Source organism: Eucalyptus grandis, chromosome 2 (assembly GCF_016545825.1).
Source record: "Eucalyptus grandis isolate ANBG69807.140 chromosome 2, ASM1654582v1, whole genome shotgun sequence".
In the NCBI taxonomy this organism is placed as follows: Eukaryota; Viridiplantae; Streptophyta; class Magnoliopsida; order Myrtales; family Myrtaceae; genus Eucalyptus; species Eucalyptus grandis.
Window position 1 is genome coordinate 46,549,414 of NC_052613.1, and position 15,544 is coordinate 46,564,957.

The 15,544-nt window shown below is 42.6% G+C and overlaps 2 protein-coding genes and 1 pseudogene across 2 annotated transcripts; all 3 read right to left on the reverse strand.

Moving 5' to 3' along the window:
• Positions 1-379: 379 nt before the first annotated feature.
• LOC104433177 (ATP synthase subunit beta, mitochondrial) lies at positions 380-3,844 on the reverse strand. The gene is given in 11 exon segments (XM_010045848.3): positions 380-814; positions 996-1,307; positions 1,395-1,619; positions 1,719-1,877; positions 1,996-2,099; positions 2,194-2,311; positions 2,461-2,549; positions 2,635-2,710; positions 3,299-3,582; positions 3,585-3,656; positions 3,659-3,844. Coding segments are annotated over 11 exon segments (1,665 nt in total). The 5' UTR covers positions 3,771-3,844; the 3' UTR covers positions 380-700.
• A 1,643-nt stretch (positions 3,845-5,487) lies between these two features.
• On the reverse strand, positions 5,488-8,752 carry LOC104433176 (protein DETOXIFICATION 16). Its single transcript, XM_010045846.3, has 8 exons — positions 8,378-8,752; positions 7,267-7,810; positions 6,992-7,078; positions 6,828-6,884; positions 6,279-6,517; positions 5,974-6,092; positions 5,806-5,892; positions 5,488-5,714 (listed from the first exon to the last, which is right to left on the reverse strand). Exons 1-8 carry the CDS (start codon positions 8,595-8,597, stop codon positions 5,637-5,639), a joined length of 1,431 nt encoding a protein of 476 aa, XP_010044148.2. The 5' UTR covers positions 8,598-8,752; the 3' UTR covers positions 5,488-5,636.
• Positions 8,753-11,619: 2,867 nt separating this feature from the next.
• LOC104435496 lies at positions 11,620-14,554 on the reverse strand (annotated as a pseudogene).
• Positions 14,555-15,544: the final 990 nt, after the last annotated feature.

Genomic DNA, 15,544 nt, shown 5'->3' on the forward strand with positions numbered 1-15,544 from the left:
GATAATCCATGATACACGAGGTTTTCTAAGCCCCATGTTTAGTGCATTCACTGAAAAAGGAGGAACTATCCAAGCTCTGCTTACTACCGAACGATAGTGATTAGTTTGTTCAGGAAAAACCAGGCATACAGTTCGGCATCATGGCAACATTTCGCAAACGCATTTTTCCACTTTGACAACTATTCTCGCTTCCACAAAATAGCGGGCATTGTGACTGTCGTGCCAAACAGGCTAGCTACCATACTCCCAAAGAAACATACCTCACAACTCACAACACTGCTTCGATTCGACCAATGTTTCAAAAATATGAGCATGCATCTGTATGGGTACCAGTACTGCAAAGAGAAAACTGTCAGGCACATCGCTAAAGGCGACAGACTCATGAAACAGGGATTTCTGCAACTTCAGCATCCAATTTCTTGAAAAGAAAAATTCAAAATATACATGTCCGCCTTCTTTTTTTCAATTATTAAGTGACGTTGAGAAAAAGGTTCTGGCGGGCAGGGTGTCTCATTCTCAACTCCATTCCCTCTTCACACTCAAAAATATAAGTCTAAAACAGTAACAGGAATGCCTGAGTGATCTAGTCATGGTGAAAAAAACCTCCTGTTGCTGGACGCACCAGCACCAACTAAATTATTGATTTTCGCAATAATCAAGAGTCAAGAACAAGAAAAGAGAAGGCACAAGGGTGATTTCATTAAGATGCCGACTCCTTGGCGATCTTCTCAGCCTTAGCAATCACCTCCTCGATTCCACCAACCATGTAAAATGACTGTTCTGAAAGATCATCATACTTGCCATCCAGCACACCCTGTCAATACACAAAGATAGTGTCACTACAACATCTACATCCTAACTGTCGTCAGATTTTAGTACAATCGTAATCAGCAGCTCCCCACTAGTGATCTTGATTATATTTTGGAACAAGGATGTACGATGGGCAACATGTTGGTCAGTTAAATGTGCAATAGACAGGGTGAGAATAGAGATACCTGGAAGCTGTTAATGCTCTCCTTCAGTTCCACATACTTGCCGGGGGCACCCGTGAACACTTCTGCGACATGGAAAGGCTGGCTCAAGAATCTCATAATCTTACGAGCACGGGCCACAGTCAATTTATCATCTTCACTGAGCTCATCCATTCCCAAAATAGCAATGATATCCTGAAGATTTTTGTAGTTCTGAAGAACCTTCTGTACCCCACGAGCTGTATTATAGTGATCTTCACCCAAAATATGAGGAGAAAGCATGCGGGATGTTGAATCTAGCGGATCGACAGCGGGATAGATACCAAGCTCAGAAATCTGCTCAAAACGGAATTTAGATTGTAAGAGGGTGATCACAAGCACCACAACAACAAGCTGAAAGTGAACAAAGGAGAATCACAAGACCTGTCGAGACAGCACAGTTGTTGCATCCAAGTGGGCAAAAGTGGTAGCAGGAGCAGGATCTGTCAAGTCATCAGCAGGCACATAGATGGCTTGGACTGATGTGATGGATCCTTTCTTCGTAGTTGTAATACGCTCCTGAAGACCTCCAAGATCTGTAGCCAAAGTTGGCTGATAACCCACAGCAGATGGGATACGTCCAAGCAGAGCAGACACCTCTGAGTTGGCCTGCAGAAACGATTGGAAGAATGCATGAGTTAAACATTAGTAATCACAAGCAAGTGAAACCTGCAAATAATCTGATGAATTTATCAAAGCCAGGCTTACTTGGGTAAATCGGAAAATGTTGTCGATGAAAAGAAGCACATCCTGTCCTTCAGCATCTCGGAAATGCTCAGCAACAGTTAAGCCAGTAAGACCAACACGGGCACGAGCACCAGGGGGCTCATTCATTTGACCATACACTAGTGCACATTTGCTGTCAGCCTGCATAAAACAGAGATGAAATACAAATCATTTCAAGTACCAGAGCATAATTGAAATCAATAAGGATCCATAAAAGCCAAGGAGAAGAGTGAAACTGCACGTAACTAATGCAACTGACCTGCTTATCACCCAGCTTAATGACACCACTCTCAATCATTTCTCTGTACAAGTCATTACCTTCACGAGTACGTTCTCCCACACCAGCAAACACAGAGAAACCACCTACAATGAACCAACAAAGAATGAATTCATCTAAAACAACCAGAGGAAAAGGCTAACCGACATCTTCAAAAACAAACGCCTTAATAAGACTAACCATGAGCTTTAGCAACATTGTTAATCAGTTCCATGATAAGCACTGTTTTCCCCACACCAGCACCACCGAACAGTCCAATCTTGCCTCCTCTTTGGTATGGCGCAAGAAGGTCAACAACCTGGGGATGAGAAAAATGCAAATTAACTTTATGGCCAGAACACAAGATGTTTCTCTACTTCTAGAGAAAGCCTTTCCCAACTGTTCAAAGATAAAAAGGAAACACAAGTGAGAAAAATTTGAGCATGCTGCTCATAATTGCACATTTACCTTAATACCAGTGACGAGAATCTGTTGCTCAGTTGCTTGCTCAACAAATGATGGAGCTTCTCTATGGATAGGTAAAAAGTGGTCCGTCTCTGATGTGTAAAAGAAAATACAAAGATCACCACCACAATATTTTTTGTTCAAATTCAGTGAGCTAACTATCTCAAAATTTCTTACTTATATCTCCCTTCTCATCAATGGGCTCTCCAATGACATTTATGATCCGGCCGAGGGTAGCTCTACCAACAGGCACCTAGAAGCAGAATCAAACCCATTTCAAAAAATGTGTTTTGCACTGGAATAATTTCACTCAAACAGCCACCCAGCACCATCAGCCTAAAGCCAATTCCTTTAAAAAGACAGATGCGTTAAAAGTCTCTATACAAAGACAACACGACACACCACAGAATTTGAGCAAATAACCGAAAAATAGGACTTTTACAGCATCATATCAAATATAAAGTTGAAATCAATAAGAATAAGTAGATGAACAAATGCAAACTATAAGAATTACACGGAAAGGTAAGATTTGAACTTGTCATGTGATTTAGCGAACATTTGAGAAAGCATAGGCTTATTTATTATGAAAAAATCATTCGAAATCCAAAAAAACGAAATAGTCTCTTCCCCTAAATTCCTCAAAAGGCAATAGCAACAAATCTATTTAGCTCCTGGCATCCAGATCTACAATAGTGCTTCGACATTGCACACTCCAAGGTCACACTCCGACCCGCGTCAACACCGTCCAAATCACACATTTCCATCGCCGCAACCGAATCTCAAAGGAACGACACAAACATCCGTCGACAATCAGAAACGCATCCAAAAACGATGATCTCACAGTGATGGGGGAGCCGGTGTTGAGCACGCGTTGACCCCGGACGAGCCCCTCGGTCCCGTCCATAGCGATGGTCCTGACCACGTTCTCCCCCAGGTGCTGCGCCACCTCCAGCACCAGCCGGATTGAGTTGTCCAGGACCTCGAGCGCCGTCAAGATCGGGGGCAGGCCCTCGTCGAACCGCACGTCCACGACGGCGCCGATGACCTGGCAGACCTGCCCGATGGCGCCGGCGCCGGTGAACTCGTCCGTGATCCGGCCCTTCCCGCCGTCCTTCTTCGCCGGCGGGCGGGCGCGGCGGCGGGGGCGGCGGCGGAGGTGGCGTACTCGGCGGCGCGGGTGAGGAGGTAGCCGAGGGGGAGGGGCGGTGGGGGGAGTGGATCGAGGAGTTCTTGGTGCTCGGGAAGGGAGATCGGTGGCCGGATCTCCGGGCGGAGGAGCGGAGGAGCGTGGATAAGAGCCTGCGTGAAGCCATGGCTGAGGCTTCAGGGAGGAGAGAGAAAGAGCTTTAGAGAGAGATGCTAGGGTTAGTGGAGGCTCTTCTTTGGGGGTGTGTTTTAACTTACAGAGCTTCAGCTGTGCGCTGGGAGCGAAGGTTCTGAAGATCGTCAACGGCCGGTCTCACCGTAGCTACCCTGAGACGCGGCTCCGCAGCCTTACGCGTCGTCGCTTGGGCCACGTGGCGGTAGATCTGGGTTAATGCGGGGGAGAATCGGCGGTGGGTGCACGGTTTCTCCCATCTTCTATGGCGAACCGCAAAATGGGAATATTCGTATTTGCGAAAGCTTTTTTTTTTTTTTTTTAACGATTTGCAATTTCTGAATTCAATTTCTACGCCGGAAAAAGTTGGGTGGAATAAAAATAAAAATAAATATAAAAATAAAAATAAAAAAGGGAAAAAGCGTGCGACGTTGCCGAAGCAAGGGTTGGTCAGAGAGGTAGACGACGTGCCGTTTTTGTGGCTCTGCATAATTGCAAAAGTCCACCTTAACCTTAGCTGCGCTTTAACTTGAAGTTAGGAAAGTTTCTATCTCACCACACGAGAGACATGGGACTTTCTGTCTGCTATCTCTACATGAGAAATGGAGAAATTAAAAAAAGAAGAAGGTATTTCTATGTTATTTATATGATAATAAAAAAACAACTCTTCATAATCTACACAAAGTCGTGTGGGTCAAATAGAGTTTGATGTTGCAATCAATTTTGACTAGCTATGTGAGCTAGTAACAATTACATAAGATGGTCATCAACAATTATAAAAAGAAATGCTTATCGATGACCGTGGATGATAATTATTGATAATCATGAAATATAGCATTGATGTACAATGACGAGTGGTTGATGAACATCTCACTTTGATACCAAAACCAATCTTGTAAATTTCGCTAGGTGTTGGACAAAAAGGAAATGAAAATAGATGGAATGAATATGTCAATTAAAGGTTTGGATCTCTGCATTAATAATGTAACCATCGACAATAAGATGACATCAACAGGTAGTCAAGGAGCATTCAAGAAGACATGTCCACGATGAGCACAACAAGTTGGTGACCTAGATCTACATAAGTATTGGCTAAAGAGGAGAACACGAAGACTATGATGTCGATCGGAGACAAAGTTACCGATTGACAGTTGAGTGACAGTGGCCTAGGGAGTGGTAACCATTTGCAAATGAGATCGGCATGCAAATAAGAGACCTAGAAGCTCAAAAATGCAGCTACAACTTATTTAGTATAATAATCATTAACGGGAGGTTATAAGTAGGGATTATATATGTGGCGATATGTAATTATTGTAGTATACACATCAAGAACAAAACTTCAACGTAGCTTTTCAGTTTATTAGTATTAATATCTTTTACGTTTGTGTCATTTGTAGTCTAGTCATTTACTTTTAATTTATTGTTCATTTTCTTTTTCATATCCATTCAATTACTATTCGAAATCACCACTAAGCCATCTAACCCAAAAACCCAAAGATCAACCTTTGGTGAAAATGTTTTTCACTATTTGGGTCAACGCCCATTTTTGGTGAAACGCATGCATAAATTCGTCGCACATGAGAGCAATATGTTGATGGGCAAGTTGATCAAAGATGGGACCTTTTTAGCAAAATTTTGTCAAATAGTGCCTTGCGACACTTATTAAACAAATATATAAGAAAATAGTATAATTTTAAATGCATTGATTTTTCTCAGGATATACACAATCCATGTCTTAAAGTCGAAATGTTTGTAAAAATGTTTGGTTCAGTCGTATGATACTATTGTAGAGGTAGCAAGTCATATGTTTATACTCCAGAGAGACTATTAAAATGCAAACCCATAGCCTATTTTTCAATATCTAGCATATCTGACTTTGTTCTTGTTCCACATCAGACTGTGCTCGCAGTGCTGTAACTCTATCCACGGCTTTCTTTGCCTGAACAGAAGGAAAAAGAGTTGCAGAAAGTATTGAAAAAGTACAGAATCAGTCCATCTGCACAAGAGACAGCTTGGTGATGGTTAATTACCTCCTGATCCCAGTTGGTTCCTGCGTTCACCGCGATGAGCGCCATGACTTGTACCGAGAGCCCGCACACGATCCCCATCCATAGACCCTGTTTCATGATCAATAACCTGGACTTCACCAATGCCGAACAAACGAGTATTTGTGCATAGACATGTACAGAGATTCATACCATCCCTCCGACATGGAAACCGAAAGCAAACAGTACGGCACAAGGAATCGCCACGACATAATAAGCCCCAAGGTTTATCCAAGCGCAGACATTCTGCCATCCACATCCTCTTGCGGACCCTGTGAACAATCATCGTCATTATACGTGTGAAGGACTTGGAATGGTAATCCGGACAGCATGTGAAGAGGTTAAGACAGCAATTCCTGTGCTATTTGTAATCAGGAGATCTGATATGCATGTGACACTACCCTAAAACTAGCCGCTTATGGAATGAAAATACGATCAAGTGGAATTGAATTTTGGACCTGAAAGGACGCACTGGATCCCATCCAAGAAATCCGAGAGAGCGAGGAGTGGTATAACTCTGGCAAAGTACTTGATAACTTCCTCTTCGTTGCTGTACAGCTTCCCCAAGACATGGCGTACCAAAATCGTCACGATTCCAACTACGGCACCCTCCGCAATGGCAATGGTAATCATAACTCGGAATGCCAAGCGGGCAACTGCAGTGCGGCCTGCACCTAATTCATTCGATACTCTAGTACTGCATGAAGTGAACGCTCTTAGGAGAGTCTTCTTACATATTCACATTATTCATTTTTGTCCAAATGTATGAGCTAGGATCGATGACAGATGTTTGTATTCTATCTAATTCTCGATGAATAAACAGATGATCACACATTTAGCAGTCAAGAGTATTAGTGATACTTGTCCTCATAGGATCTGATTTTTTAGCCTGAACTTACAGTTCTAGAAATGCATCTCAGAAAAGGCAATGCCAAGCAAAATTAGTTCTCTTCTTTTGGTTTCTTATTCATAATAAGCAGCAAGTGAAGCGAAATAACTCAACGAACCTGATTGCTCCGCCGAGACCGACAGAGATCATGTAGACCATCCAGCAAGTGTTGAGGCTGCAAAAAAATAAGGACGTGAAGGCAGTTCTGAACTTATCATTCCATGGAAAAGGACACTCACTGGCTATAATTCTTCTAGTTGCTCAGTGCTTTTCGCTTCATACCTCATCGATAACACAGATGTCTCTAATTTCGGATTTGGCAGAAGACCCGATAGAAGAACAACCATGTCGAAGGACCAGTACTCTAAACTGCGCAAGAAAGTAAATCAAGAGACAAGTGATGTGACTACACTAATGCAAGGCTACGACTCTCACTTCTGGAATAGGGGTCTGATCAATTATCATCAAAACAGTCAACAAAACAAATGCTAATTTTTTTCTTTCGATCATAATTTTTGGCATCACATTAATTAAGGTAAGCATATATAGGTACTCACCAAGTCATAACTGCTGAAGGAACAGCAAGCTTGACAAAGCTAGCAATGTCACGCAAGGCCTCTTTGGTGAAACCAGTCCAAGTTTTGATGCAAGCGGGAGAGAGCTTCATGTAAATCGCCAGCATAATAACATTGTTCCAATTCGAAATCGAGTTTGCCAAAGCAGCTCCTCTGCTTCCTAGTCCAAACTTCACGATAAAGACATAACAGATGACTATGTGAAGAGAAGCAGAAATCAAAGAGCTCATCATCATAGGTAAAACGTTATTCTGCATCTGCAAGAACCGGTTCAGACACTGGAGGAGGCCATACGCAAATAGGCTTGGGATCATCCAACGATTGAAAATTCCCGCTTCCATGGAAATCTCGATGTCTTGGCCAAAAGCTATGAGAATGTCGGAGGTGTAGAGCCATATGACTGCAAGAGGAATGCTTAGGCATAGAAGCATAAGCATAGCTCGCTGCGTGTGAACTCCAAGCATGTGATACTGTTTGGCTCCATAGGCTTGGCCACATAACGTCTCCAATGCACCTCCATTCCAGACTATCATCAGGCATTTCCATTACAACAAATTAGTTAGCGAACAAAATGAAAATCTAAGTTCACTCAACCTTGGAATTATGCTCAAAGAACGGTTGACATCAGCAGATGTAACATGTCACGCGTGGAAACGTAACACCTGAGAATCATGATACATGTTTAGAGACAAGGATAGAGGAAACACGGCAGATTAGTTTTAGAAAATTTAACCAGGGCTTCTTCTCATTTAGCACCAGAATGTCGTCTCGAAGCAATCACTCGAACTTCTTTCCAGGTCGACTTGATGTTAAAGTAAAAATGCGCACTGTACCTAAAAAACTATCTTGTAATATGTCAATTTATTTCATGTCTTGCTCGATTTTTGTATCTTGTGCTGAGTTCTCACCTTCACCAATACACATTTTCATCGATTACTTTGTCTATTCCTCTCTTTTAACCAAGAAGACCATTATCAGAGACAATGACTCACCACCAACACCACCACAGCAACTATTGGTATGAACTAATAGGAACATGAATGTTGCAGCATAATAAACGAGGCATGAAAAAGTGACGAAATAGAGAGTATACCAAGACACTGAAGCCGGTGACTGAAGCGAAGGCAAAGCCCATGGACGCGCCGGAGAGAGGGAGCTTCCCAAGATGGCCCACGAACATGGCAGAGATCACCGGCACGCTCTCCTGCAACATGCTCATTCCGATCAGTGGCCCCGACAGCCATAGCTGCTTCTTCACTTCTTCGGTTATGATCGCGCGACTCCCATCTCTTCGAACCAAGCTCGATGAACATGCTGCGTCGTCATTGTCGCCGTCGTATTCGTGTTCGCGATCTCGGCTTGGGTTTTGGATAAGAGGAGTTTCAAGAAGAGCCGGTTCATAATTTGCTTGATCTCCTCCTCTTCCTCCCATGTTTTCTTGGGTTCAGTCAACGAGAACCTCTCCCAATCTCGACCACCTCAACAGGTTTGGCTTGTCTCTGTTTACGCATGCTTATTCCTGAGTTATTTGCAAGGCGACAAAAAAATCGGCATCCATAAAAAAAAATACAATTTAATTAGACAGGCGGTTGCTATCACCGACATAAGTTAATTGAGCACTGAATTGAAGTGTCTATCCATCTTGGTTATTTCTACGTGCGTGTTGGCACATCATATTTTTCTATACCAGCATTGCAAGGAGAGAAGAAAGGGGGGAATTGATAGCACACCAGCACACCAATCCGCAACGCAAGCTGAATGAGGTTATTAATCACAAAAACCATGCTTCCTTTGTTTAGTATCCCATGGAGAAATGATATGTAACTATCTAAGACACCATCCATTTCACGGAAAATGAACGATTTAAAAAATATATTATGGAAAATAATCACATGGTTCACAAATGTCCACCAAGGCTGGCCATGGGACTTAGGTGCCCGTGTCCTCATCCTTGCTGCCTAGTTTGGGACCCATCGCGGCTAGACTTGAGATTGTAGTGCCCGTACTTGATTCACGATTGCTCATATGCAAGTTACTAGTGCCTGAATAATGTGCATCTATTTATAAAACTTAAATCAAATTATATATTTTCTATTTCATTTTCAAATTTCAATCAAATATTGAAAAATCATTTTATTAGAATACAATATAAAAATTACAGCATTTCCCTATAAAATACATATTGGTCAAGTGATAACGTTGTTGCTTGTTCATATCGAAGATCATGCTTCAATTATTAATGCATGTCAAAAGTATTTTTCAAACAAAAGAGGCTTTAGAACCAACCTCAAGGAGCCAGGCAGGCTCGAGCATCGAAGTCTTGGCCCAGCCTTGAGGGACCTAAGGCAAACCTCTATAGACAAGACCACAAGTATTGGGATCTTGAGCCTGATGTCAATGGGCTTGAGGTCAAAACTTGTGCACCTAGGTATAGGCACCGAGAATGGGGCCCGGCCTCTATTGACTCAGGCATGGGCATGAGGTCTCGAGACTGGCCTTGAGGGGCCTAGGCCCTTCCTTTATATGCCCCGGACTGGCCGTCAAGGAATTGGGCCTCATCACGATGGAACTAGGCTGGACTTTGGTGATTTTGGTGTGGAGACAGGTAAGTAGTAGGGGTGGCATCGATCTAGAGTCAACCCCTAGACCGACCTTTGACCGGCCCAACCCTATTGATTTTGGTCCGGTTCCTAAGGGGGACTAGGTCAATAGAAACAACTTTTCACTCATAAGCAATCTCACCCTACTTCTTGTGCAATGCTTGTGGCATTCACCCCGCTCATCGCTCAATGCCTATGTCGCTCGCCTCGTGGCCTCATGGCTCACCCTCATCTCACAGCTTGTCCCTGTTGATTGATATGTAATTTAAAATAATATATTCATCTTTTCAGGAAATACAAAAAAATGGAAAAGAAAATTATTGATTAGTCCTAGGTTGGCCATGCATCTAGACCAAATCCATAGGGTTGGTTCGGTTCTCGGTCCCAGGCTCAATCGAGTCGATCCTCGATCCAAAAAATTGGAGACCAACACTATGCAGGTTGAACTCTAAGTTAGATCTTAAACCGACTCAACCCGGATCATAATCACCCATTTTAAGTAGGCATACCCTTTGGTGATCCAAGCCCGACCTCAATGGACTTGGCTTTCCTTAACTAGACCTGATTTTGATGGACTTAAGTTTGCCTCAATGGGCCTAGCATTAGTGACTTAAGTTTAGGAGCTGGGTACTAAGGCATGGCCATTGGGGGACCTAGCCATCAGCACCAAATTCTCAAGTCGAGCCTCGAGGGACCTAGGCTTGACCTCCATGGACCTAGGCATGGGCATCCGGGTCTCAGCCCCAGCCTTGAGGGACCTGGGCGTAGCCATTCTAGACTTAGGCTCAACTATCAAGGAATGAGCCTTACCATGAAGGACTTGGGTTGAGCAATAGTGACTTAAGCACAAAAGCCAAATACCCAGGCACGACCACCAAGCGATCATAATGTCCCAAACACGCCTCAAGGGACCAGAGCAAGGCCTCTATGGAACTGAGCCTCACCTTGAAAAACCCTTGCCCAGCCTCCATGGAGCTAAGCACAAGCATCAAGGTCCCAACCCTGACTTGAGGGAACTAGGTCTCACCTTCATGGACTTGAGCTTGATTGGCAATGAATTAAGCTTGGTCTTGATGAACCTAAGTGACGGGCCAGTCACTTGGGCGCAAGAATTAAGTACCCTAACTCTATGGACCTACGCCTAACAATTGAGGAATCAAGCGCGACCTTAGTGGATCTAGACAAGTGCCAATGATTTGGGCATCGAGTTGAGGCACGACCATGACTTTGTGGAATTGAGCACGAGCATGCATAGAGCATTGCTTTTTGATTGAATGGGTGGAAGTTGTAGAACCTTTCATTATATGGGTTTATAACTCATTTTGCCATTTTTATTTATAACTCAGAACGATATTATGTCAGTAAGAGAGTTGATTAAAGATTGAACTTTTTTAATAAAATTTTATTTAAAAATGCTCTTACAAAAGTTGTTAATCAACTAACTAAAGAATATAACAATCTCCAACGCATTACCTTCTCACGATTCGTCGAAGTGTTTATTTGGACTTGTAAGTGAGTTACTTTTACTTTTCTCCTTAAAACTTAAATATCATTTTAATGTAAAAACTTGTGAAAAAATTAGTTGCAAGTCTGCGGGTCAACGTTTATATATTATAGAACTCTTCGACTCAATCAGTATAACTCGACAGTATACGGAGAAAGTGATATGTTCGTTTATAGACAGGCTACTACATCGCCGCTTGATCCCATAGCCTGTTTTCAGTATTAGCAAAAGCTAGCTTTGCTCTTGTTCATCATCAGAAGGTGCTCGTACTGCTTTAGCTCCATTCACAACTTTCTTTGCCTGAAGGAGAAGAAAAATTGAGCATAAAAGATGTACAGAATCAATCCATCTTAAGAGAGAGAGCTTCGGTGGGAGTCAATTACCTCCTGATCCCAGTTGGTACATGCATTCACCGAGACAAGCGCCATGACTCGTACAGAAAGTCCGCATATGATCCCCAACCATAAACCCTGTTTCAAGATCCATAACATGGACAACAGACAAAGCGTTTGTGTGCATAAATGTGTAGAGAATATCATACCCTTCCTCCAAGATGGAAAACAAACGCACACAGTATGGCACGAGGAATCGCCTGAGCATAATAAGCCCCGAGGTTTATCCAAGCGCAGAGATTCCGCCATCCGCATCATCTTGCATCATCTTGCGGACCCTGTTATCGGTCATCATCGTAATCTGTATTAGCGACTTAAAATTTAATCCATACAACACGTGAAAAGTTTAAGAAAACAATTCCTATGCTATCTGTAATCAGGAGATCTGAGATATACACATGACACTATCCTAGAGTAGCTAATGGAGAGAAACATATTTACTGGCCGCCGATTGAATGAAAATCTGAATAAGTGAAGTCGTGTTTACGACTTGGAAGGATACACTGAAACCCATCCAAGAAATCTGAGAGAGTGAGAAGCGGCATCATTTTGGCGACGTATTCATTAACTTCCTCTTCGTTGCTGTAAGCTTCCCTTAAACGTGGCGTACCAAAATCGACACAATTCCAACTATTGCATCCTCTGTGATGGCGATGGCAATCATAACTTTCACTGCCAAGTGTGCCCCTGCACCGCAACCTGCACCTAATTCATTCGACACTCTAGTCACTGCTTGAAATAAACAGACCCTTAGGAGAGTCTTGCATATCCACATTTTTCCAGTTTGTCCATATATATTAGGATCAACCTCAAATTCTTACATCTTATCTAATTCTGGACTAAAAAGAAAGAAAGATGATCACAACATTTGGCAGTCAATGCTGTTGTCTCCTTTTGTAATACAGCATCAAGAGCACTTTGAGTTTATTTTTTTGGTAAAGGCAGAGCACTTTGAGTTTGTCCTCACAGAATCCAATCTTTTACCCTCCCCTTATTGTTCTGGACATTTATCTCAGTGAAGGTAATGCCAAGCAAGATTAGTTCTCTAACTTATAGTAAACTGCACAACTGAAGTAAATGACTCAAACAAACCTGATTGCTCCACCCAGACCGAAGAGATCATGTAGACCATCCAACGAGTGTTGAGGCTGCAAAAATAAGGGTATGAACTATGAACGAAGTTCTGACACTCATTCCGTGAGAAAAGACAGTCCTGCTTATACAATTTTATTCAATTCATACCTAATCGATAACACAGATGTCTCCAGTTTTGGATTTGGCAGAAGACCCGATAGAAGAACGACCAGCTCAAAGAACCAGTACTCGAGACTGCAAAAGAAAGTAAATCAAGAGACAAGTATATGAGTGCACCAGTTCAAGGCTGGGGCCCTCACTTCTGAAATATGGGACTTAGATTAATACGGTCTGACCAACTGTCATCAAAACGCTTTAAAATAACCAAGCAGCTGCTAATTTTTGTTTTAATCATATAGGTTAGCATCACATTAGCCAAAATAAGCACAGATAAGTACTCACCAAATCATAATTGCTGAAGGAACAGCAAGCTTGATGAAGCTAACAAGGTCAAGCAAGGCCTCTCTCACGAAACCGGTCCAAGTTTTGATGCAAGCGAGAGAGAGCTTCATGTAAATAGCCAACAGGATCACATTGTTCCTATTCAAAATTGAGATCACCAAAGCACCTCCTCTGATTCCTAGTCCAAACTTAAAGATGAAGACCCAACATACGACTATGTGAAGCAAAGCAATAATCAGAGAGCTCATCATCATCGGTAGAACGTTATTTTGCGTCTGCAAGAACCGGTTCAGACACTGGAGGAGGCCATACGCAAATAGAGTTGGGATCATCCAACAGTTGAAAATTCCTGCTTCCCTGGAAATCTCCACGTTTTGACGAAAAGCTTTGAGAATGTCAGAGGTGTAGAGCCATATGACTGCAAGAGGGATGCTTAGGCATAGAAGCATAAGCATTGCTCGTTGAGTGTGAACTCCAAGCATACGATGCTGTTTGGCTCCATAGGCTTGGCCACACAATGTCTCCAATGCACTTCGCATTCCTAACTTTCATCAGGCACGTCGGTTGCAACGTGTTAGTTTGCAAACAAAATGAAATCTGAGTTCACATAACCTAGGAATTATGCTCAAAGTATAGTTGATCTCAGCAGACGTAACGTGTTGTTTTTACAAGCAGCGTCAGGTATGGACATTCGACGCCAGAGAAGCATGATATATGTCTAGAGACAAGGCAACAAATTTAGCATGTGGATGTTGCCTCAACGCAACAGATTAAAATTCTTTTCCTTTCCAGTTCCCTTAATGTTGCAGTAAAGACGGGTATTACGTTAGTTTATTTCATTTCTTGCTTGATTTCTGTGTTTTGTGCTGATTTATCATCACCTTTAGAACATATTTAGAACGATGCACGAGAAAGTGATGGAATAGAGAGTCGCGTACCAGGACACTGAACCCAGTGACCGAAGCGAAGGAAGTGGCCATGGATGCGCCGGGGAGAGGGAGCTCCCCGAGGTGGCCCACGAACATGACGGAGATCACCTGCACGCTGTACTGCAACAGGCTCACTCCGATCAGCGGCCCCGACAGCCCGACCTCCTTCTTCACTTCTTCGATAATGCTCGCGCCATTCTCATCTCTTGGAACTGCTTGGTCGTCATCATCATGTTCGTGTTGGCGATCTTGGTTTCGGCTTTGGTTTTGGATCCCATTGATTCCTGGATCTCCTCCTCTTCCTTCCATTTTTTTTTTCCTGGGGTTACGTCGATGAGAACCGCTCTTTCGTCTCCACCGCTACAACAGGTGTAGCTTGGCTTCTTTCCTTATTCGGCAAATTAATTTTTAAAAAAGAAAATTCAAATAAGTATCTAAAGTAGGGCACACTTTCTAAAAAGGTACCGATTGAATTTAATTTCGAATCAGAGTATGAAATTTAGTTTTATATAAGAATGCTCACCGTCCAGCCAAGTTTCTGTCGACTGTCTTTATTCGAGAAGGCAATTTTGTTTGAACTTTTTCAATTTTTATTCCTAGATTCGTGCTGAACAGTTGCGAAGCTGAAGGATCGGTATCTTGAAGAACAAATGGTGAACAATTTTCGTCCATAATTTTTCCACTAGCTCAGATCCGCTCGCCGGACGACAAATCACTCCTCACTCCATTCAATCTCTTCCTCACGAGCTCATCCTCAGCCAGAGAAGCAGGAGTTATGCTCAAAGCAGGAGTTATGCTCAAAACATAGTCGACCTCAGCAGCAGATGTAACATATCATTTCCTCAGATGATATAATATCTAGTAAAATTGAGTAGACCTTCGATTAATACCCCGTAATTACTTGGAGTGTACAAAATTCGATATAATTTTCTTTTTATTTTTGTGCTTTTATAGTAATAACGACATGTTTGTGGATATAAATGCATCATTTTGAGGAGAGAAGAAAGGCGAGAATCTGATGGCACTCAAGCGCACCAAACCACATCGCAAAGCTGAATGAGGTTATCATTCTTTATTCGTTTGACATCGCAGAGAGAATTGATCTGAACTATCCAAGTACGAAATGTTCGAACTCGCCCAAAACATCTAATTCCTTATGACAAAGTTTCTAGGTGTACTCACCCTTATAATTTCATCCGAGGATGTGCGGAACACATTTCTCTCGAGTTACTGGACAACTTCACATCAGTACATGTACATTTTGAACGGCCTGAATTCTCTTCCTTTTTTTTTTCACCC